At 48.2% G+C, this 24,584-nt stretch overlaps 1 protein-coding gene across 2 annotated transcripts in view; it reads right to left on the bottom strand.

Annotated features, from left to right (window-relative positions):
- Positions 1-1,057: 1,057 nt before the first annotated feature.
- TJAP1 (tight junction associated protein 1) overlaps positions 1,058-24,584 on the bottom strand; it is a 40,479-nt gene continuing 16,952 nt past the window's right edge. Inside the window, exons 3-11 of one of the 2 annotated variants that reach the window (XM_057370146.1) lie at positions 18,307-18,400; positions 16,189-16,242; positions 13,960-14,118; positions 10,859-10,887; positions 10,045-10,206; positions 9,365-9,431; positions 7,539-7,646; positions 6,753-6,836; positions 1,058-5,018 (exon numbers count right to left, since the gene is read on the bottom strand). In XM_057370146.1, coding sequence (XP_057226129.1) covers positions 3,702-5,018; positions 6,753-6,836; positions 7,539-7,646; positions 9,365-9,431; positions 10,045-10,206; positions 10,859-10,887; positions 13,960-14,085 — 1,893 coding nt within the window. In that variant the 5' untranslated portion in view covers positions 14,086-14,118; positions 16,189-16,242; positions 18,307-18,400 and the 3' untranslated portion in view covers positions 1,058-3,701. The remainder of the gene's footprint in view (positions 5,019-6,752; positions 6,837-7,538; positions 7,647-9,364; positions 9,432-10,044; positions 10,207-10,858; positions 10,888-13,959; positions 14,119-16,188; positions 16,243-18,306; positions 18,401-24,584) is intronic. The other variant, XM_057370154.1, reaches the window with a different exon arrangement.

Below are 24,584 nucleotides of genomic sequence, written 5' to 3'. Positions count from 1 at the left end.
CAGGGGCTGTGGGCCCGTCCAGGCCGGGGCGGGAGCCGCGGTTCCGGAGCGCCGGCAGGGGGCGCCAACCGCCCGCTACCTCAGGGGCTCTTGCGCCTCCTGAGGCTCCGCTACTCCGGCCCTGGGGACAGGTCAGTGACAGCCCCATTTTCTGTCCCCAAGCCCTCCCTTGGGCCAGGAGGAAGCGAGCTGGGCTAATCTGGTTGGGCAAGAAGCTTGGACCAGCCGTGCACGCTCTGGTGGAGGCTTCAGCCCGCACCAGCACTGAGGGTTGYACTGCTTGGCTAAGCGTCCCTTGCTGACAAGGAAGATCGTGTTTCAAGGCTCAAATTAGGCTAGAAGATTAAATTGTGGCAGCAGCTGCTACTCAAGGGAACAAGAATAAAATCATTAATTGCGGGGACAAAGAAATAAGACACTCTTTCCAGTGTTAGGCTTTGCAGACAGCTCGGCCAAAAAGGCACAGGCAGTGTAACTCGGGAGACAGAGGAAAAGTCATCAYAGCCCTCTGACCTCTGCAGCACCATTCAACGTGCAAAGGAAACACTTCCAAATATCTGTATCAGCATGCTGCAGGAACTCTCTGCCTCATGTTTGGAGGGCTTCCTGTCTGAGGTAGTCCAATCAACCCAAATCCTCTCTCCTCACATGAAATACTCTAGAATTATAAACCTCACAGGAACCCCAGCAAGGGGTTACATGGTCCCATGTCATTCAGTTTCTGAAGGAGAACTGATACTCTCAGATGACTCCAAGAKCTGGAGCTCCAAGAAAACCAACAACTATTAAAAGGATTAGCTATACCTCTTCCTACACTAGATCAACACATGGAGGGTGTGCCAAAACAGATCAGCCAGGACAGCCAGCAAAATGTGAAATGGGAGTAGGCAGAATTTTATGAATAACACTGAGGGTACTTAACATGCCACAGGATCGCTCTCCCTGGAAGAGACAATGGGTGGCACACACAGTTCAACCAACCTGGGAGTACCATGAGTAGCTMTGCTCCCTCACATGCCCAGGATTGTTCTGTTCCAGGTCTTAACTGGCATCAAGCACACTACAGCCATTGCCATCTACTTTTAAAATAGTTTATTTCTGGTCTTAAAATATACATCAGTTTGAAAATCTCAGAAAAAAACACATTAGTTACAGATTAACAGTCTGGAGTTGGGACATTGGAAGTGGGATGTGCTCAAGACCCCAGAGCCAATACTGCTGGAGGTGGGCAGGTGTGCAGAGGACACCATGCCCACAGGGAGAGAGAGGGCTCTGCTGCTTGAGGCCACCACTCCCCCTCAACCACTGCCAGCAGCCTAATGCTGCAAAGCACAAGTGTCGGGTGAGGTACCGAGCATTCCTTTGCCATCCCTCCACTTCTTCACTGTTTTGCTTTTCAGTCTACCTTGACCAAAAGCAGAGGGAGGCTGGCTCTGGTCAGCACCAGCTGCCTCAGCAAGAGRGTTTTGTCCACTGACCAGCGTGCCAGGATTCAGGGGAGATGGGGGTGAGCCCTGAGGGGCAATGCCTCCCMTACTGCAGGCCACCAGCAGCCTCAGAGCCAGGGCAGCTCACTCAGTGAGCACCCAACCAGAGGTGAAATCCATGAGGCAGCATCTGGCAGCTGCTGCAGATGCAAACCCTTGGCAATGCTGCAGAATAACAAAAGAAATGCAGCAGTGGAGTGCTGATGGCAGCAAACAAAAGGAACCCCCACTACCGACTGGGACAGGGGAGATAAACGCTCTGCAGGCTCAGAGGCTCCTGCTCTCAGCACCAGCCCATCTGCACAGCAAAACACTACAGTGAAATACTGAGTCCCACCTCCCCACCAGAGGGTGGCATCCAGCTCCACAACTGTTCTAAATGGGAAACAAGGTGAGTGGGTAGGCAGCAGCTCTGCCCAGGGTACATAAAGCAACCTACACAGCTGCCAGAGAGGCTTGCAGCTCCCTTTCACTGGCCCTGGAGCCTCCAGGCTCAAGCTGAAGCCGTGACTGGCCCCAGCTGCAAGCTCTTCACAGAGACAAGGGTTTGGGGAGGGCAGCAGGRTCCCCAAGCAGCTCTTGGCTTCAAATCTTGATGTATGCATGTGAACAGATGCTCCCTCCTGGGAGAAGGGTGCTCTCCTYCTCCCAATGAAGAGCCCTCATGGTGTAGGGTGGAAGGACAACACAAACTCAACTCAAAAACCAGACAGCAGGCTGAGGGCAGGGTTTGAAAGGGGTATGGTGAAGGGAACTGGGCTGTTCTCTGTCCCAAACCCCCATGGAAGCCAAGAAACACCAGACAGACAAGGGCACAGGACAAAATTAAAATAGGAGGCCTGGGCTTTGTAAGCCTTCAAAAAAATAGCTACATCTACAGACCTTTCCCCTTCCCCTCCCTCCCCAACAAGACACTGAGCACACAAGACTGAGAAGAAAGTCACACAATATCACACTACACTAGGAAAAAYGCACAGAGGGCCCTACCCAGAAAGAGGGGGCCCCAGAGAGGCACCAGAGCCTGGAGCCACCCCACAAGAAGGGGGCATGCAAGAAGACCCTGGTGAAGGGCTGCTGCTGAGCCATGAGGTAGTGCATCTGCAGGGAGCAGCTCCTCAGCATRCTGCCTTTGCATTCCCTGCTGGCCCTGTGCCAAGCCCTGCCCAAAAAGCCCAGTGGCATCCATCATGCCTTGCTCGCCCCAGGGCAAGACCTTGTTCTTGAGTCTGGAGGGGTTTCTGCACGCTGGAGGCCAGGATCAGAGGGAAGTGCAGCTCTGATAGCTAAGACTCCTCAATACACCCTCAGTGCAGGCATCAGACCGGCTGCCAACGGCTGTGTCTGTTTATGCGAGGTGGGGGAAAGGAAAAACAATACACCCCAAAACCAAAGGCTTGGAAAGAAGAAAGAAGCCCACCCAAGAGCAAAGCATCAGCACCGTTCAAACAAAACAACAGCACAGATAGCAGGGGCAGAGGTGAGGGAGGAGACACACAAACACCAACCCCAGTGCCCAGTAGGCACTGCCTCCCTGAACCATCTCAGCAGGCAGCACCTGTGCATTGCCTCAGTGGGGACCAGCTGCTGAGCCCAACGCTGGAGAAACGCAACAGCAACCGGCAGAGGTTCTGGGAAACCACCCAGTGGGCGGCTGGGGAAAACAAAACACAACAGGAAAATGAGACACCAGCAACCCCAGCACATCCCCACGGCACACAGCCATCTGCTGGGAGAGTCCTTGTGCCCCACTCACAGCCCCTGGGGCTCCCAGGGAATCAGACGCCACCACACAGGCACTCTGCCCTGTTGGCACAAGTTAAAAGAGAGCAGAGCAGCTGTGGGCAAACAGCACGAGAGCACCCAGGGCCTCAGGTACCTGAGTGGGAAGGGGGATGAGAGCAAAAAGAGGCACAGGCACCAGGACGAGGGGTACCAAGAACTATCTCTGGTACAGGCACCAGTGTGAGGCTGTGAAGAGAGCTGYGTGTGTGTCAGGGCAGTGGGTGTGCTTCTGCACACTGTGTGCTAGTACTGTGGGTCTGAGGTTCCAGGGAAGGGAGACCCCAGTTCTTCCAGGTAGCAAAAGACGAGAATAAACATAAAATCTCAGAGCAGAGCCCCCTGGGATGAGGGTAGTAAGGGAGGCTTCTCCCTCAGGTGGACTGATGGAGGCATCCCACAGCTTCGCAGTGTGTGGCTGCTTCTTGCTCTGCCTCAGCTGAGAAGGTTGCCCTGCTCCTGGGCCTGTGTCAGACTGTCCTTGCGATGTAAGTGGTGCACCCCCATCCTCTTGGGGCTGCGGTGCGGCCGACTGAAAGGAGGCTTGACCCTGCCTTCTCCACTTTCCTCTTGGGCACCTCCTTGGCTGCTCTCCTTGTTTCCCTGGAGCAGCACTTCTCTCTCCTCAGCTGGGCTCTCAGGCAAGCCAAGGTCCACATAGTCCTTGTGCTTCTCTGGTGAGGGGCTTTCAGGTTCAGCAGTGCCTCCACCGCTTTCGTGCAACAACTTCTGGGCTTCATCCTGGGAGAAATCTGTACCATAGTCTGAGGAGAAATGGCTCCTGCGAGTTCTGGACTCGGTGCTGTCCGTGTCCACGCTCGAGTCCCGGCTCACGGTCCAGCTGCAGCTCTGCGCAGACTCCTCACCATCTGAGTAAGCCAAGGCTGCCCTACCCAGCTCCTGCATGGACCGGCTGAACCTCTTCTGAAGCTCAGGGGCTGTGTCACGGCTGAATGCCGTGCGGTTCATCAGCACTCGCTCTGAGGTGGGGGGTGCCTTATCCACAAACATACGCTGCCAGTTGGCCAGCAGGTCCTCCTCGGAGCTGGCAGAGCTGGCAAAGGCGCTCGGGATTTGGGGAGGGCTGCTGAACGGGCTGCTCTGGGAAGAGCCGTGAGCCCTGGCTGCTTTGGGGGACTGCTGACAGGAACAGCTGGAGGCTGAACGGCGCCCTTCRGAAGCAGGGCTGCTGGGGAGTGTCCGGTGCCTGTCACAGCTCTCATCTTCGCTCTGTACCAGGCTGAGAGAGATGGCCTGGCGCGTAGCATACGTACAGTTGGGCAGGGGACTGTTCTTTGGGATCCTTACCTTGTCCTCAGARAACTCAATCACTTTGCGCCCTGGGTACATAGGATGGGGAGGTGAGGGAGTAGGATATGGGCTTAGCTTCTCAAAGGCAGGCACCTCCTCAGGCACGCTTTCCACACTACTCTGCGGCTTGCAGCCACCATTCTGCTGTCTCCCTGCATCTCCGCCCTCTTTCCCCACCTGCCCTGTGCTGTTGCAGGCATCAGGAAGGGCTCCGCTCATGTCCACATGCACAAAGACATCCTCAGCCATGGGACAGCTGCCACTGCTAGACTTGGCTGAATTCAGAACCAGAGATTCTGGTTTCTCCAAGACTCTGGCGATGACTGAGGTGGGCACAACATCAGACGGAGCCAATGTGTGGGCTGCTTCTTGGCCAGGGCCTGCAGACTCTGGGGTACTGTGCAAATGCTTATTGACCATGTCCTGCAGCTCATAGGGAAGCTAGGGAGAAGGAAAAGGACATTAGAAGGGGGCTGCCATGCAAGCCATTTAGTTCCACATAGTCTGCAATTTCCAAGCAATACCACATGTATATTCTGTACCCATTATCTTGACCCTAACATTCACCTACCTTGCATTCAGAAAAGTATCCTTTTTCAAAGCAAACCTGCCCCGTGAGTAACTAACAAGGCTCTCTAGCCGTCAAGCTTCAAGGCTACGGTTCACAGGCCAGAGCTTGGCAAAGTGAACAGGTAAAGACAGCACATGGGCTCAGTCCCACATGCCTGTGAGCACAGAGAAAAGGCCCAGCCAGCGCATGCTAGGAAGGGGTCTATTGATCTGTGGAAAATCAGCTGGTGGCTGCACTGAAGTGACTCTACAGCCCCCAGTGCTGAGATGCACAATGCTCCCTGAATGCGTAATTGCATCCATGCTGCCTTGGCAGCCTGCCCGCAGACCAGGATCGATGCCTTCCCATGTTCTTACCAGCTCCACCGTGTCACCCTGCTTCCTCACTCTCTCCATTTCAGAGAGATAAACGTGGGGCTTATTATCAAAGTTGTTGGACTGGGGTCTCACCAGGGTGTAAGCACTACCCCTTGTCCTGCAAATGGACACTACTGCTCTCCCCATCACCCTGGCAAGATGCCCTCACCTTGGTCACTTGAGGCATGTGCAGCATGGAGAGCACTGGTCCCCAAGCCACTCAGTGGCACAGCAAGGTCCGTCCCATCACAGAAGGAAACTGCACCCACATCTGGGCCTGCAGGGTGCACTGCATAACAACAGCTGGCTGTGAGGCAGGCTGTCTGCACAACTGCTCGGCACCAACCCCCTCCGGTGGCAGCCATGTGGAACATGGTGCTCTGGGGGGCAGAATTCAAAGCTCCAGAGATGGGGGACAGCTGGGAGAGAGGTCAAGGTTATCCCAGCAGTAACTGATACACTGACCTCAAGAGTGCTAATTTGAGACACAATGGGGGAGGGTGACATAGTGGTCACCTGCTAAGTTAAAAAAGACAAGCATGCTGTTTTGCTGAGAGGAGTGCAAGAAGGAACAGAGACTAGAGGTATAGCAAAGAGAGAGCTGGGGTAACGGCCTAGATGATACTTTCAACCAAAGAACTGATGCTACTAATGTGAAAGACGTAAACCTTATGTTCGCTCATCCTGAGAGCAGGATGAGCTGAACTCTCCCATCCTGAGAGCAGGATGAGCTGTACTCTCCCCATGCTCATTCCTGCCTACAAGGGGTACCAGCTTCTCCTGTTCAGAAGGCCTAGAAAACACCCTGAATGTGTGAATGTTGCCTTCACACATTTCTCCTCAGAGTGGTAAGTGATGTCAGGTCAGACTACTGCTCCTTGACGTTTTATGATGCAGCATGGCCCTTACATGTATGTGACCAGGTGAGGAGGGAAAAGAATGGAGCAGAGTAAGAGAGAGGTCTGTCCTCCTGCCAGCTACCAGCATGCACCCAGCAGGCTATCAAGTTCAAGGTTATTGTGCTTTTTATAACAGCTCCTGGCTGAACTGTGAAATGGAGCTGTCATGAAAGAAGAGCTGGCAGAAGCTTTGTGATGCCTTCTCAGTGGGAGTGGGAACAGGAGCCTCCCCCCACCTCTGAGGCTGAAGGATGAGAGGCCAGCAGCCCTGCAGAGAAAGCTGGAGAAATTAAAATGCAGTCAAAGCCCATCAGCCCTTCTTCCCCACCTCAGCAGGATTACTACTCACATCAGCAAACTTGTGGTTTCTGAAGTGAGACTTGTTACACTTGAGCAGCTGTACTGCAAGGTTACAGTCCTGTCGATAGCGTTCCTGCAAGAGAGGACATAGGTGTATAACAGTGTCAGACTCGCCCAAACTCTTACCCAAAAAGGCACCACATAACCAGATGCTGCTTGAACAGAAGGCAGAGGAGGCATCTCATGAATTGCTTATGAGGACACTGCCATTCCCTCCTCCTCGCACTTCTGTGTATTTCCTTACAATTCATCCAAGGTGTGTCTTCCAACTCCAGTCCTTGTTGCCGGCATATCCTCTGTCAGCGTATCAACCCCCTCTCCCTCTGGAGATTTTAATCATCCCCAAAAATCCCACCAGATGTTCTCTCCCATCCCACAGCTCTCAGCCATGTCTGATGATGCAGACAGACTGTGGAGAGTCGAGAGCAGTAATAGCATCAAGCACTAAATCCAGGAACTTCTATATTAATGGTGTAGAAAAGGCATCAGCTCCCTCCCAGCTTTGGAGTGAATGACCCCTCCATAGGTACACAGCCCAGACTTAGGTCACACCCTAAACACAAAAGAGCAAACACATCAAACTTGAAGATCTGTTCTTCCCTRTTCAACCCCTCAGACCATCTTCCATCTGTCTGTCCCTACTATCATGTACAGCTCCCACACTTCCATACACMCTGAAGTTCAATTTATGTGCTACTTTACACTAATGACTTTGAACAAAAGGAAAAGCCCACAYCCCATACACTTTCAGAGCCATTTGAAGACCAACACTTACATTGAGTTCCTCCAACTTATTGATGGTGGTTTTGGCATCAAGCAATTTATTAGTGAGCTCTACAATTTCCCAGTCCAATGTCTTGCGGTCCATTTCTGCCTTTTTAATCTGGGATTCAAGAACACYAGATTTAGAACTCCTTAGTGCAGAAGAACTTGGCTTCACCACCCACCTCAGCCCAAGCATAGCACAATGACATGTTCAGCTGGGATACAAAAAACTTCCAGACAGACAGACAAGGGAAACAACCCTCTTCAAAGGAAAGTGATTCCAAAGGTCAAATGGAACCAGCCACTCTGCTAGCTACAGAGACAATAGGATGAGTTTGAACCTCCTTAATGCAGTATCTGTCCTTGCAGCACCAGCATGTTTCCTCTGTGCCCCTCATTCCCATGGTGCCTAGTAAAAAGCTAATGGTTTTGTGCGATCAACCCCAACCTGCCACTGGTAACTGGCAAAGACCTCTGAACCTGTGATACCTAGCCCTCTTTCCTGGGGAAACAGAACAAGAATACTGCCTGAAAAGATCCAGCAGTCAATGCTGAATAGACAAACGGGGAAGGCAACATCTTGAAAGAGTTTAAGCCTTGCTCTAGTAAGTAAAAGGACCTGTAGCTTCATTTGAAGTTCAGCTAATGTCCTCCCTAAAGCAGGCAACCTTGTCTCKTTAGACTCCCTAACAATTCAGGTACAGGGCTGATAGTCACCCACATGTAGCAGCAAAGAGGGACAACAGCTCAGAACAACCAAACTATGGCTGTCTCAAGAAGTTCTGCCAGACTGCCCAAGGGTGTTGTGAGGCTGTGACCACCAGGGCCAGCTATGYGTCACAGGTACAGCACAGTGACAGGCAAGGGGATAGGGGAGCCAGTACTTCTCCAATATGCAGTCTCTTCAGGCAGTACAATGAATAATTGGTAACAAATATTAAGAAATTCAAGTTCTAGAACCAAAGAAATCTCATCCTGGGCTACACAGAGGCAACCAGCACCTCAGCTRTTTGACTTGCCTGCTCACAGCCCAGAAGGGGAAGGAAAGGGAGCAAATGAGGCTCACAGCCATCCACATCTTGTGCAGTGCCGCAGCTTATGGGCACCACTTCCCAACACGCCATGCTCCAGCTGGCTCAGAGGCAAACACTCCTAAGATGGAGCCCTGCAAGCTAGGACCTGCTGTATCTGCAGGCAGCTGCTGGATACCAGGTGAGCCCTTGGCTGGACGAGGGCTGGGGCCCCTCCATCTGGGATGGTGTATGTGGGACTGACAATGAAACCAACAGGCTGAGACACGTAAAGAGGAAAAAGGAAAAACACACAAACGAAAAGACGCAACTGCAAAAATCCAGCTTTGGCTGAGAGAGGCCTGAGAGGTGAGTGCACCCAGAGTGTGCCAGCGGCAGCATGGGGAGGAGAAAGAGAAAGAGAGGGGAAGGGAGAGAAAAGAAACAGCCATGAGTGTTATGAATGCACACAACAGACATACACGCACATTGGCTCTGCTCTGACTGCCCTTGTCCTCCCGGGATCACCACCCCAAGACTGGCTGACACATCCCTGGCATTTTGAGAGGGACTGAAGCAACATGACGGATACCATGCAATTATGTTGTGAGGAACCAAAGCTCTCATGCACAACCAAGTACGGGCTCAATAAACCAAGAAAACTGTTCACGACACCAGCCAGAATGGGGAGTAGATGGTCATGGCCAGAATCTCACCCCTCACCCACTGCCACATCTGCTGGGTAAACACAGGGTCCCTTCCCCCATCTGCTCCTCACACCGGTCTCTTGCACCTCATCTCTGTAGTGACTTTATAGGGCACTCACCAGGGCATGCAGCTTCTCCTCCAGATCTTGGTTGGTTCTTTGAGAAGCAGTGTAGCTGTTCTGCAACCTACAGAAACAAGATTGTATGCTTGGGAATGGATCTCGGGCACCTATTTAAGTCATCTTCTTAGGTACCAAGAAAACCACCAGCTCCAGAATTCCAGAAAGACTGCTACTAAAACAACCAGGCATATGAATTATGCCTTGCCTCTGACACATAATGGCTTTCAGACCCCAAGTTACTGGAGGCAAGATGAGGCTGGMTGCATGAAAGGATCCTGCAGGAGGGGATGTAGATGACTTTGGAGGACTCCTCTGAACTATGTCATGCCTAAGCATATGACCAGAGATTGGCACTGATTTTTAACTGAGGCATTTTTCAGGTAAAGCAATGATGTATTTTCTTGCAGCCACAAATGGCTGTTTTTGMACGTTTACATGCAAAAGATGAGGAATTCCCTGTCACCAGCCCTTCATGCTGGCAGCACTCCTCCACTGTATCCAGGAAGAAATAATGGTTGCAGAGCCTTTATGTTCCCTGGAGTCTGGAGGTGCACCTTTTCAAGAATGCAGCACACCTTTGATTTGCACAATGAGGCACAGGCTGCTCATGGCAGCTGAGGGAGTCCTTGGTGTGAGTGATCTCTCTAACTCTATCCTGCTTGTTTTCTTTTTCGTACCTACGGAATTTGTCCTTGAACTTCTCCAGCTCCTCACGGTTCTGGCCCAGTTCCATCTCCAGGTAGTCCTGACCTGACTCCAGTTCCCTCTCCATTGCCTCCATTTTGTTAGTCACATATGTCAGTCGTCGACGAAGCTCCTCATTCTCGTGCTGCAGGAGCCTGGGGCAGGAACAGGAACAAAGTACCACTGAGTGCACAAGGGCTATTTCACACCAGCATCCCCACCCCCTGCCCTGCACTAGGGCCCCCAAGAAGTCAGAAACTCAGCTGTCAGGAGACTCCAATCACATAAAGTAAGAGGTACACCTCTGTCAGGACAGACAGACAAACAGTCTTGCAGCAGGGGCAAAGAAGCACATGCCAGCTGGCCAGCCATGGCTCCTAGCTCCCTCTCAGATTACCCACCCTGCATAAAGACAGATGAGCTGCACAGCTCCTGTGTCTCTCACTGATGAATGAAACCCAATCAATAATTTATCCCAATCCAGGTTAGAATTGGAGAGGAAAAAAAAAAAATCCTTTCTCTACCTCTATTAAAGACTTCATCTATTTTCTTTCACACCCACCAACTCCTCCTCTGCCTGCACCTGCACTGGGGGTCTACATTCCCTCCTCCTCTAGCAAGACAGACATGCAAGGCAGAGGTTGGCAAGGCACAGACCAAAGCTCTGCCCACACGGCCCCTAGAAGATCTGAAAGGAGCCTGCAGGGCCAGTCAGCTTTGCTGTGCAGGTGGCACAGGCAGGATGTGAGGAATCAGCACCCACGCAGTTGCAATATGACAGACATAAAGGGGGAGCAGGACACTTACTTCATCCTTTCTGCATCCGTCAAGGGTTCCTGCACGGGGAAGAAAACAGCTGTGAGATTCTTTTAGAGGAGGAGTTGGTCCCTCACACTGTCCTAAAAGGCAGCCTTGGTTGCTAGACCCTAGTTGTGACTCTTCCTCCCCTGCTCTGACAAGTCATACTAGGCAAGCTTAGAGCTACAAGGATCTGTACATGCTGCCCAGCTGTCTGATACCAAAACAGACTGTGTGTTCTGGTTCAGGGTAGAAGGGCTGGACTAGAAACCACCACACAAGTTGGGTAACTTTACCCTCCCATGGTGCAATCTCAGCATCTCTTGTAACATCACCACCTTCACTGGTGTTTCAGCTTCCTCCACGTCCACAGCTCGTGGGCAGCAGGAATCTCATTGCCCAGCATMCACAGGATTCAATTGTCACCATAACAGTCACTTGTGGGGCCCCTGAAGCCCCACAAAAAGCATGAGAGAGAATCATTTGGGAGCTGAAAAATGTGGCTACCAATTATATCACCCAGATTGTGCTGTGAAAAAGGTTTATTTCTGCAGACAGGAAACCAGCCACTGTAACTATYCTAGGATAGCAGAAGAAACACCAAAGGTCAGAAAAGCCTGTAAAAGTAAATGTTATGGGCAAGATCTGCAGAGATGGCTGGAGCAGGGCCCCGCAGAAAAAGGAGACAGAGCAGGAGACAAGCAGACACAGCTCAGGTATTTTTACTCCMTTTGCACTCTCTGTGCTAACCCATGAGATGGCTGCTGCCTGCCAGGATGGCTGTGAGATATTTAATTATCACTAGAAGCAACCTTATTTTCTGTGAAAGCCCAAGACTCTGACCATTGTCACCAAGTCCAAATTGCCCATGGATTATTTTTGGTGCTCGATACTAACAGCAATTCACAAACCCACATGCTGCCACACTTTAGATAGTCCACTAAGAGTCACAGTCACTCGGGGCTGAGAGACCATGTCAGACAACCGAGGATGAGGCTGTTGAGATGCTAACAATTCCAGAAGGTGCATCATCCCAGTTCTGGTCTTAAGGTATCACAGGGCTGCTTCCTTCTTTAATTCAGACTTTRAAAGAATGGCCTTTACCACCTGCATACATGCTCCTGTTCCTAAAGGTAAAGCATCAATCCATTCTTTTCTTATCTCCTGACTCCACAKGGAAATCAGTTAATTCACACAGAATTATCTAGCAACTGCCTCCCCTGCTCCCACAACTACACAAACAGCAGAAGATAGTGACCAGGCAAAGGGGATAATGTGATTCTTATTAATGCAAGGTAATGGCATTGCCTCAAAGCAGRCAAGAGAAAAGAGGAGAAAGCTTTAAGGACTTGAAACAGTCATCATACAAAGATCCAGTGCCCCAAGACAGCCAGGCACAGGGCACACACAAAGCACCAGAACATCCCACCACCTTCTGACAACACAGCTGCCTCCCTGCTGTACATATCTACTGTCCCACAGCCTGAAGGGCCTCCCGCCAGCAAACACCTGGGAAGTCTGCAGTAGGGAGAACACCACCAGTTTCTACCCTCCTTAACTCCTGGGGCCCAAGGGAAGCTGGTTACACACAGGAATATAGACCCAACCTGTAGCACAGGCATGAGTGGCACCGACAAGAGAGCAGCTTCTGGTGATTAAGCACCCACAATATAAGTTCTGGGAGCCTGCTCTCACTCTCCACCCTGGCATTACAGACTAGATGAGATCCAGGTAGGGTYTGGCCTTTGTGAGAGACCTGCCTGCAAGCCGGTGACCCTGGCACCTACCTTGTTTAGTGCCAGGTTGAAGGAAGGGGAGGATCTAGAGGGGGTAGGCCCCTCCTCCCGACTCCAGCATGTTGGAGTGGAGCAGGATCCTTTCTCTGGGTAGTTCGGCTCCACTGCAAGCTTCTGCCCAAGCTTAGCACACTGATGGTATGGCTGTAATATCTGTGAACAGGGACTGCTTTCATCCCKTCTGCCCTCTGCACTGCTTTTCCATGAAGACAGTGAATGCTGCTGCCCAGAGGATGTCCCTGCCAGCCCCACGTCTSCCAGCTGCTGCAGCTCATACTGACACAGATCTACTACCCTTTTCTCCAAGGAATGGAGTTTTCCCTTACTGTCCTTCCTCCCAAGGACAGGTTTCTTTCTTAGTCTGGAAACTCTCTCAGTATCCTCAGCATACTTTCTCTGGCCTGAAGCCATTCCCAGCCCCTCACTTTTCTTTTCTGCTTTTCTTCTGCTTGGGCAGGGGGATCTTTCAGTTGCATGCTTGGTTTTGACCCCTTTCAGGCGACCTTCCCCTTGGCCTTCTGGCATGGAGCTTCTGAGGAAAAGGGGAGAGTTCTGGTCCTGTTCTGCTCCCCTGGTCTCTCCCAATGAGCGCAAGCGGTTGGGACTCAGCACCCGCTGGGTAATCTCATCCAGGAATTTGGAGAACTGCAGTTTTTCCTGGGTGATCTTCTCCCTGCGCTTGACAGAGTCAGTGGCCCTGCTGTTGCTGTGCTCCAGGGAGCGCTTCTCCCTCGGGCTGAGGCAGAGCTGAGGATCACTGTATTTGCGTGAGCCACGGCTACTGCAAAGTGTCTCTACTGAGCGGGACTTGCATAAGCTCTCAGGGCAGGAGCCTGTCATGTTGCTCTGTTTCAGGATCCCTTTGAGAGGCAGGTGTGTAGAAGAGACACGAAACTTCCTCGGTGTCAGGACTTCAGGAGGCTCTTTAAATATAAGTGAGCGTTCCAGGCTTCTGCTCTTGAAAGAGCAAGTGGGATGGTGTCTTTCATCTCCAGACACCAGAACTGTCTCCATGCTACGGCTCACAAATTTGCTGCGGTGCCCACGACTGCGGTTTGGGCACTGCTTCCCACTTCGCTGCCCCATCTTCCCACGTGCAAGTGCTGGCGAGACAGTCTGGCTCTTGATGTTCAGCTCTGCTCTGCACCCTGCCACTTCCTTCTCACTGCTGGATTCCAGGGACCACGATGAAGAGAAGTTCAAGTTGCAAACCTCAAACCCCTCTGCCTGCTTGAGCTGGCCTGCCTCGGTGTAACTAAACCCTGTTTGCTGGTGCAATGGTGTTAAGCCCTTTGTCACCCGGCAAGTTGTTACCTGACTCTGCTCAGCCAAGATCACTCCATCCTGGTCGTCACGAATGATGGGTACCTCATGTCGGATTTCACGATGCTGCGGGGGTGCCTTGCGGTAAGGCTTCTTTGACGGAGCTGTGCTCGACATCCTCCCACCTGCGTGGCTCCGAAAGTGGGTTACCTACCAACAGCAGAAAGGGCACAGAAGAGAGAGTCACGGCTGCTCCATTGAACCCTAGAAGTGACCCAGCAGGAATTCGGCTCCCCTGGAGTCCCAAAGCAGGTCCCCATGCAGAGTGCTAATAGAGCAGGGAAAAGATGTAGACACAAGCCTTGAGCAGCAGCTGCAGGAGAGGGAGCAAAGTAAGAGGTAGCTGTGTCCTTCTCCCAGCCAGTGAGAGCAGAGGGCTGGCACATCCTCTCCCCCTCTACACGCACTCACTCACGTAGTTGTGTGTGTCCRGATTATATATAGCAAATGAGAACAGACCTCACAGCAGCGTATCGATTAGGCTCTTTAGGAAAGGCCTTTTTCAATATGGAAACTGCAAGCCTTACAGGCAGCAGTGACAGCTGGAGCAGGAGTTATTGATCATGTCCTGTCACTGTCAGCAGGGACTATGTGGGAGGAGACTTCAGCCATTAAAGAGCCCAGAACGTTTTGGCTTACACTGGGACCCCAATGCACCAGACCATGGGAGACTTGACAAAAGGAGAACTCATTACGCTGGCAGAAAAGACAAAACCCAAGTCACAGGTGGCATCAAATTAGGGAGCAATGTCACTGATGTTGGTACCTAAGGCCACATTCTGCAACACAGAATCACAGAATGGTTTGGGCTGGAAGGGACCTTAAATATCATCTCATTCCAACACCCTTGTCATGGGCAAGGATATCTTCCATTTGACCAGGTTGCTCAGAGGCCCATCCAGGGGATGAAAAGTCCACAACCTCTCTAGGCAACCTGTTCCAGTGCCTCACCTCCCTTTGAGTGAATAAGTGCACAACAGACATGCAGCAGGTACCGCTCATGGAAAAATTAGTTCCTTCACCTCAGCCATGCTGGGATTCTTCCTGCTGCAGGAGCAGTATAAGAACAAAAAATAGGGTAGAAGAAAAGCAGCTATCTTGTATACATGGAAGAAACASCTTCCTTTCCATCTTTGGGTCAGCAGTGGAGGGCAGGAAGACTTCCCTGCAAGCAGCCAGAACGTCAACCACCCTGTTGCACACAAGGCTAGAAGTCTTRGAGATATCAGGCAGGCACTGCAGAGCCCAATACTGGGCTTTTCTCAATGACAACATATGCATCAGAGTTGTCCTCCATTTGGAATAAGTGCTCAATTCTCATTCCCCTTGCAGGACTCTTACACTGATAAAGCCCAGCATCTCTGCACCTGACATGCAGCTCTGCAATCCTCAGCAACTCACCTGCAGCACTTCAAAGTGCAGGACCTGTGTCCACAAAGATCATGCTCTCCCTATTTCTACAAGCAGGGCCACATAACTCCCATTTACACACCTGCAGTCAACAGCTACCTCTGGGCCTGTGACCCAGCAGACTTCACTTGTTCTGTGTGCTGGACAATGACATTTTATATGCTAAGAGTCTAAATTCTTGGGGAGCCCCCAAGAATTATCTCTAATTCTTATCCATTCTCATCTAGCTGGCTCTTCTTGACACCTAGACTGAGACCTTCGAGAGAACTGGCAAGTGGCTCCAAGAACAAGCCCAGAGTGGCTTCAAGACATAACAGGCTTTACACTTCACAGGTACATTTGCAAACTGTCCTTCACTCTGCTATAAGCACAAGCACACAAAAATGTCTCGTACCTTTCCACGAACATGAACAACTTCCTTGGACTAACCTGTAAATCTCCCCCATCAGAATGYTAGGAACTTCCCCTTGCTGCAGTCATTCCCTCAATGTCCCTTCTCCTAAAAAGACTCAAGCAGGTGAAGATATCTCTAATACTTTAGAAAAATTACATCCATAATACTGAATGCACATTTCACTGCATCTCTAAACGAAACAAATATGTCTGGTTTGCTGTGAAGACATTTCTCTTTTCTCAAAGAGAAATGCTGAAAACCTGATCAGAAGCAGGTTTGTAAAGGGCCCACAATCAAACAGGTTGTGTAGGGGATTCTTCTGTCAATTTCTGCCAGGGTAAGGACAGATGTGCATGAAGATGTCCCCAGCTGAAATCACAATCATTCCTCTAGTTCATAAGGACATAAGCACTTACCTGCCTGGGCTCAAATTTGAAGCCTCATGAAGCCAGGACACTCACTCAGATGACCTGAAGAAGAGAAACAAATAGGTTAGCATCCACCAAAACAGCCACCTTGAAATCTCATYCCATAAATATGTAAGACATAGGGAATATTTACAACCAAGGACAATTGGGATGGCCACCTCATTCCAGGTACCTGCCTCAGATCTTCTGAAAGTAAAGAAAAYGAACTTAGAATAGTTGGCCACATAGCCCAGTAAGAGTCGGAAAGGCCCGTAGCAAGGACATGTTCAAGGTACTCAGGCAACTGGAACCATRTAAATTCAAAATTCATGAAGCAATGGCTTCAAAGGAACATTGGTTCCAGGAAGGACTAAACAAGCCTCCTTTAGAATGGGACCTTCCCWGCTATCCCTTCCCTGCCACTGCAGAGGGATGTTAACTGCTAACTTCAGTAAAGAAGTTTAGTGATGCTAACAATTAGCTCACTCATCCTTTAAAATCAGTGCTTTTCACCCCCAAATGAGCGGGCAATTATCAGGCTCCTGTGRGAGCCAAAACATTTGTGCCTAGAGCTGTGATAACCCACACCTCCACAAGGAAGAAAGGCAAGCTACTCTCTGACTTCCAAACAGCGTATCATACTCTGCCTTGCTGTTAACAGGCTTCTGTAAAATATCCAGCCAACCAGGGACACAAACAGGTTCAGTAACAACCTCCCTCTCTGGTGAAAACCTGAGGAACTGTACTGGTTTTGTCTGGGATAATTTTCTTTCCAGTAACCAGTAAGTGCTGTGCTTTGGACTTGGGATGAAAATGATGTTGGTAACACACTGTTATTTTAGATGTTGCTCAGCAATGTTTACACTAAGGCAAAGATTTTTCATCTTCTCACCCCTACCAGTGAGTAGCACAAGAAGCTGAGAAGGGACACARCCACAACAGCTGATCCCCACTWTCCAAAGGGACACTCCATAGCATATGGCATCAKGGTCAATATATAAACTTGGGGGAAAGATGGCCAGTGGCCATTRCTCGGGAATTGGGTGAGCATTGGTCAGCAGGTGGTGAGCAATTGCACTGTGCATCCCTTGTTTTAATACATCTAATTCTTTTATTAACATCCCTTCCTTTTCTGTTCCATTGAACTGTCTGTATCTCAACCAACAGAACTTTACTTTTTTCTCAAATCTCTCCCCATTCCACTGAGGGGTAGAAGTGAGCCAACAGCTGTCTGGTGCTTAGTTGTTAGCTGAAATCAAACCACAACAGGTACCCAMCAGTACAAGAAAGGAACTGGGTTAATCTGGGAGTCAGCTGTAAGAGAGTAGCRTTGTGGCCATCACTCTGCCACTGGCATGAAAGAGACTTCAGAAAAGCCTTCCTTTCCCTGAAGCRCTACTTACTGCTGTGCTACTTTTCCTTTGCCAATGGCATGAGGCCCTGGGAGGCGGGACAGGAGTGCAGGGAGAATTACACACACACACATACAGGGAGTGTTAGACTGAAGGTGAAGCAGGCAACCAGGCCCATGCAAAATCAAGCTTTGCCAAAACAAATTGAAGTGGTGCCCCAGTGCTGGCCCTGCCCCAACAAGCTGTCTGGCCCCATTCCTTGCTATAATGCAATAGTCGGGTCTCAACTAGCACAGGGAAAAACAGCTTCACAACAGCGTAACTGCTCAGTGGGGCAAACTATAAAATATGAGGGGAGAAAGAGGAAGAACATGCACCTCCACAAAAGACTAAGCCRGCACAGTTTGAATCTGTTTTTCCATCAACTCCCAGCAGGAGCTGGTTCAGCAGCAAGACATAACCACCAGCCACATGGCAGGCAGACAGAGGCTTCCAGGAACAGCTGCACCCATGGGTGCACACACGTGCATTGCAGCTGTGCTCAGAATGAACATGCCAAAGGCCTCCCGGTCTCTCAGCACTCAGTTCCTCAGGCTCAAACAGAACTCTCCTGCTTCCTACCCTAGAGGCAGCAACAATGCTACCTGCCATCTTATCCCCACTTACCTGGAAAAGATACCAGGATTTGAAATCTGCCCTGATGATCTSAAAATTTCCATAGATACTCAAAAACTCACAGGGCCGCCAGGCAACTTTCACTCAAACAAGGACTTACAGATCGAAAGTGACGACTTGTCCAAACATTTCTAGTCGTTTGTTTCGGAATCAGCTTTCCCCGTCAGCATTCAGCAGCATCTGGCTAACAGCTCCTGAAACATGAGAAAGGAAACTTGGTGTCAGTCRCCTACCAGCACAAAACATGGAAACAACCAGGCATGCTCAGAGCAACCCATAACCAGGTGCCAGGACACAAGTCAATAGCAAACTGCTATACCATCAGACTATTATCTAATGTCAGGTCCCTCCACTGCAAAAGCTCCATGTCTTCACTGTATCCYTGAAAGGAAAGGCCTTTTAACCATCTCTGCACCAAGCAGGATGCCTGTGCAGACCAGTAACTGACCTCAGAAAGGCAGCTGGTTTTTCTATATGGCTCTAGGGGTCCCCGTTTCCCCACCTGCATTCCTGTCCAACATCAAGAATCAGCCTCTGTCATTCTGCTTCAACCACTCTGTCACACCAACCTAATCTTGTTTTGCAGACATCCCTGCACTGAATAGCACAGCAAAGGCCTCCTCATCTACAATACCTGTGCACAGAGTTGAGAATCCCAAGGTAGTTCAATTCACCACACCTCTGTTCAGAGAGGGGCAGATACTCTCTGCAGAACAGATGGACCTTGTGCTCCAAAGCAGAAATGGATATAGGTAATACCCAGAAACAGAAGAAGGCACTAATTCTGCTCATCACACTATCCACAAGTCTCTCTCTGAAGGAGCTTGCTGTCAAGTCCACATTAAGATTACCCTGCAGAAGCTCAATTTTAGCCTGGAGCTACAGCAGGAGGCAGCTCTTCAGCCTATTCTAATTAGCACTGTAATACAAGAGGAAACTTAACCTCATAGTTCCTTTTATCCATCCTTTCCACCTTTCACCAGTAATATTCTTAACATTTACAGTTCTCTTCCTAGCAGTCTGTCACCTGCAATAGGTCCAATCCTATTGTCTTCTAGCTACTACCCACTGTTGTTCCAGCCTGATTTCTGAAGTCCCTGACAATTACAGCTTCACTGGAATGGGCTATTGAGGGCCACAAAGCTCACACTGATCAACATGAGCGACAGTCACATGTATCTTCCAGGCACACCCAAAGACACAAAGGGTCAGAAGACTGCAGTGCAAACCTAACAATTAGCTTTTTTCATGCAAAAAGCTGGGGATCCCTCCATCCCCTCACAAAGACAAAACACACACAGACTTTTTCTTCACAGAGACAGCATGTCCTGGTTACAGTTGAGATAGTGTTAATTTTTTTTCTGGTAGCTGGTACAGTGCTGTGGTTTGGATCTGGGATGAGAATGATGCTGGTAATGCATTGATAGTTTAGTTGTTACTATGCAGTGCTTACTCTAACTCAAGGACCATTCAGTTTCTCATGCCAGTGAGGAGGAACTGGGAGGGAGCATAGTCAGGACAGCTGACCCAAACTAACAAAAGGAATATTCCATATTTAATGGTATCATGCTCAGTACATAAACTGGGGGGTGTTGCTAGGAAGGGCCAATTGCTGCTCAAGAACAGGCTGGGAATTGGTCAGCAGGTGGTGATCAACTGCATTGTGCATCACTTGTTTTTCTTGGGTTTTATTCCTCCCTCCCTCTTTCCATTACAATTRTTATATTTTACTTTATTTCAATTATTAATCTGCTCTAATCTCAACCCACAAATTGAGATTACACAAAACCCAAAAGTTTTACTTTTTTCCAGTTCTCCTCCCCATCCCACTGGGACCAAGTGGCCGCATGGYACTTGGCTGCCAGCTGGAATTAACCATGACACAGTGACAGAGTGCAGCTGCACAGGCAGCAAACAAGCTTGACTCTAGTTGGTTTTACAAGAGAGCATCCCTCAGTCAAAATCCACTGCAGGATAGCTSTGCTCTGTGTGTGATCTGAGAAAGGCAAAAATCTTTACCATGCACCAGAGACAGATGTCATCTAGCACAGAATTGCTTAAGACAGCTCTGTGGGCCCTGCACAGAATAAATAGCCACCTGGCATGCATACAAACCACACCACTACCCATGAGCATTAATTTATTTCCAGTACCAAGAAAGAGGTCCCTAGCAGAGAAAGGAAGGTTCAAAAAGGAATGCTTTGGACAAAAAGGGAAAGAATAAGAGAAAAAAATTTAAAAGCAACATCTGTAGGCATCTAGTGTCTTCCTGCTACTTGGCAAGTCCCTTGAGGCCTGAGATAGCCAACATCTAACTTTGGTTCTAGGATGCAYACAACTTCTGCCTGCTTGTGGTTGCAGCAGCTGAACATTCCCTGCAAAGAGGAAGAGAATGTGCAGGGTTTTCTCATCATCACCTTCTCTTGTGTTGCCTTTTCTGACTTTATAAAACAGTCTGCTTACAATGCCAAGGGTCAGCAGCCTCCCTTTCTCAAGGGAAATACAGTGATTATGATGCAGATAAAGTTTTTTATTTCAGGTACTGCATCACCTTTCCAGTTCTTTTCTCTTAAAAGCAGCATTTCTTTAACATTGTGTTTTATTCAGAAAGATATACTTGTATTACTGAAAAAATACATTCCATAACACATTCACAGTCACGTTTGTTTCTAATGCAAYACTACTGAAAGATTGTTTTTTGTGGCTATCAGAGTTGGCATACTCCAAAAACTTGCAAGTACAATACCCATATGTAAGAAAACCAAAGGTCCTATGACACAAAACTGACCACCACAATTAACTGGGAATTTTCACTCTCTGTGGGCCAGCCTRTATTCTGCATGCATATTCAATACAGGACATTGGCACATCCTGCTTTAGGAGGCATCACTATCTCCTCACTAGCTTCATGAAAAGCAAGCATAAGAGTTTTGTCCAGTTGCCTTCCTGTGCTTATGGATAGAGGAAATTTTAGCTTTCAAAAGTCTCAAGCCTGACTACCTTAGAAGCTGCCGCAGTAAGCCTGACCAAGACAACTAACCAGCGAGATGGATGATGTAGTAACTGCACCAAGCGATGTCTGTCCAGGACAGAAAAACAAGCTGTGTGAAATTAAAAGCAGCATCTATAGACTGCTGGTGCCAAGTACAATTGAAAAGTACTKCAAGATTATTAAAGGACCCTTTAACATTTAATAAGAGAGATCTTTTCATTCAGAGAAGGCATCTCAAATGAATGTCCAGATCCATTCTGCTGTTAATTACTCTGAAGCTCATTTAAAAATAAAAGGATGACAGCTCCAAGTGCAGGGATTCACGTCTCAGTTTTGCTTGTATGTTAATGTTCACAGTTCAGATCTGAGTAATAGCATTATAGTGACTCTTGGATTAAAATTGAGTTTCAGGAGTATTATTGCTCATTCCTGCTTTTCCATACCAATTAACCTTGACTGTTAGGCAGAAACCTCTGTTCTCTGCATGGGAACAATTCCAAGAGCTATCAAGAAAAAGGGATCAGGCTAGCTGTTGAACAACAGTCCATGTAACAAGCCCTACTTAACACCTAACACATTTCCAAAGAAAAKGAAATCCCTGGACTCCAGTCACACATAGTTCTTGTTGAATGGAAATACCACAAGGATATATCATGTATCAGTCATACSCACTGCACCATGAAGAACTCTCTTAAAAATTAGCAGAATCACACTTTTCTTAGAGTCCTATTCTCTCCTTCCACAACACAAAGTCCCYCTAATTCAGTTGCACTCCACACCCTTCTGTGTGCATTTTATTMTCTACTCTATGCTTTGTTAAGAGTAGCTTAGCTTCCCTTATTGTTATAAAAAAGCCAGCACTGGTCAACACTGACCAGAAACACTATCATCACTAACACCTAAATGGAATACAATCAGATTAACATCTGAACAGGAAGCAAAGAACCAGAATTCAATCCCCAGAAGGAATGTTAATGGAGAATAAAAATACTCAGGGAAATTTTGACCTGGAAATGAACACCATCTTTTTAATGTATATAAAGCATAGAACCACCTTTAATGGCTAGACCTGAAATGGCACAAGAACCAGCTCAGTAAAAGGTCATTTACCAAGTTACCTTTAGCACGGACAGTTACACCAAGGGCTAATGACAGCTTCTCATTCAGAACTGCTGACACACCAGAAGCGTGTTTAGTTTGTTAAATGATCCTGCTACCTTGATCTCTTTAGTTTGTTCAGTGATCCTTCCAATTCTCACAAGGCTGTTTAGACTACAAACTTTCAGAGTCTCTTCATCTTTGCACCCTCAGTTCCATGTCCTTCCTCTCTCTGTCTTATCTTTTCTTTTAAGACCTCCCAAGGGAAGACTTCTGGAGTACATAACTCAGAAATTGAAAGAAATAAAACATCATTAGATAAAAATTCATGGAGATTAGAACTCTGAAAAGTTTCTGAAAGTGTCTCGACCCAGCTAGAAAAAGCAAATCTTGATACTCTAACTACATGTATCTGGATAAAGCTGATAGGTCTCAGGAGGGAAATTTGGAAGTCATGGCCTTAAACTTTCTCAAATACAAGCAACAGAATGGCTACAACAAGCAAACATTTGAAGAGAAGTGAAAGAGGGAGATTTCTGTAGAAAATCAACATGCAGAAATTCCCTTCCCAGACCTTTGTCATATCCTGCGCTGTGTAGGGRAAGAAGAGGGGAAAAATCATACATTACCTTCCTAGAGCATAAAATCAAAAGACATTTAATTAGGACAAAGTAGAAACAGCTTAAATTTCTCAAACACTGAGAGGCAGACTCTCAGCCCCTGTAAGTATTCCCTAAGTCCCACACAACCCCCAGCAATTAATATCAGCAGTCCTCTTGTTTCAAGCTTTGGTTCAGAAGCCCTGGGCAAACTGCAGTCTCCAGCTCATCAGTGCCAGGGACAGAATGTCACTGGCTTGTCCCTCTAGCAGAGATACAGTAATGCTAGAGAATGCTCAATTGCTGGAGCATTCAACTATGTACTTTTCACAATCCATTCTCCAAAACGCCTCCTCTGTCCAAGAGTCTCAGTGATGCACAGATGGCTAACACACTATGCAGTATCTACACTGTGGGACAATGGAACAGAGCACATTATTTGCATTATTTACAGAGGACAGATGGACAAGTTGCTACAGTGACCTGCCTACGGAGCATCTGCAATGTTGAGTAGGCGCTAAGTCCAGCCCTAATGCTTACAGGTGCTGACAAAAATAAATTAAAAAAAAAATAAAACACCTGTTTACAGCAGTCAGCTTTATTCTGAAATGCTATCACTACAACCATGCTTGCAGAGTAATTCACCTACGAGTTTATTTCCCACAGAGCCTTTACCAGCAAGCAGAAAACAAGATGCATTGACTAGATTTATCCTTTTCAACCAGAAAGAGAGCTGCCATCTCCAGTACTTGTCCGTAAGTTTTATATGTGTGTAAGTCACCATATATAGCAGGTGGCACATACTGTTGGAAGACACAGACCAGGAAGGAAACAGCATCAAAACTGGGTAACATTTATTTCAAGCTGTGATGTAGAGGAGTAGCAAAATCCAGCTCAAACCTGCTCATGGCTGTTAAAAGCCATCTGACTTTTTAAACATTAAACATTTGTGCTAAGTTTTAAGATGTTGCTTTTGCTGCCTAAACAGGACACTAACGATGTCTGCAGGCACTTTCATTGGTAGGCTGAGGAGGAAACTTTAAATAGCATTACAGGGGTCTCACATCTGTTCTAGACAGGAAAATACCTCATTTACAAGGAGGAGCAACCGACTTTATTGAATACTATGGCTAAGAATGACCAAGTTGTACAAAGGCTCACAATCAGTTCGCCCATCCTCCATCAACATGCACCACAACAAGCTCTTTCATTCCATGATCACATGGCTGCAGCCAAACATGACAGACTGTTCAGCAAGTAATAAAAAGGATCAGCTTTTTCCCCAAGGTCTTGTCTACATATACACTGCACTAAATTAAATTCACTTAGAAAATAGTATAAAGCAGTATAACGCTCCTGGGCAAATGTTCTTAATTCAGTTTAAGAGCACTTTACATTGAAACAACTTAAGTTAAATAGATAGATACACGATACAAACTAAATTAAGGATGCCTTTACAGGAATGCTGCTCTAATATAATCACAGCTGTCTCTAATCTGATTAAGTTAAATCAGTACAACTTCCCTGCAATGGCAAAATCCTTACCAATAYTGAAGTTAACCCTTTTCTGCACTTTTCTACTTCCAAAGAAGGTTTTGCTGGGTTTCATGTTTGGTTTGGGTTTTTTTTCTTCCAAGAAAACCAAACCCACAACAGTGTGGTCTCTCTCAGAATCAAAATAAGCTAACA

Source organism: Malurus melanocephalus, unplaced genomic scaffold, assembly GCF_030028575.1.
Source record: "Malurus melanocephalus ecotype Western Australia unplaced genomic scaffold, MMel_1.1 scaffold_5, whole genome shotgun sequence".
In the NCBI taxonomy this organism is placed as follows: domain Eukaryota; kingdom Metazoa; phylum Chordata; class Aves; order Passeriformes; family Maluridae; genus Malurus; species Malurus melanocephalus.
This window is presented reverse-complemented; position numbering and strand designations above follow the sequence as displayed.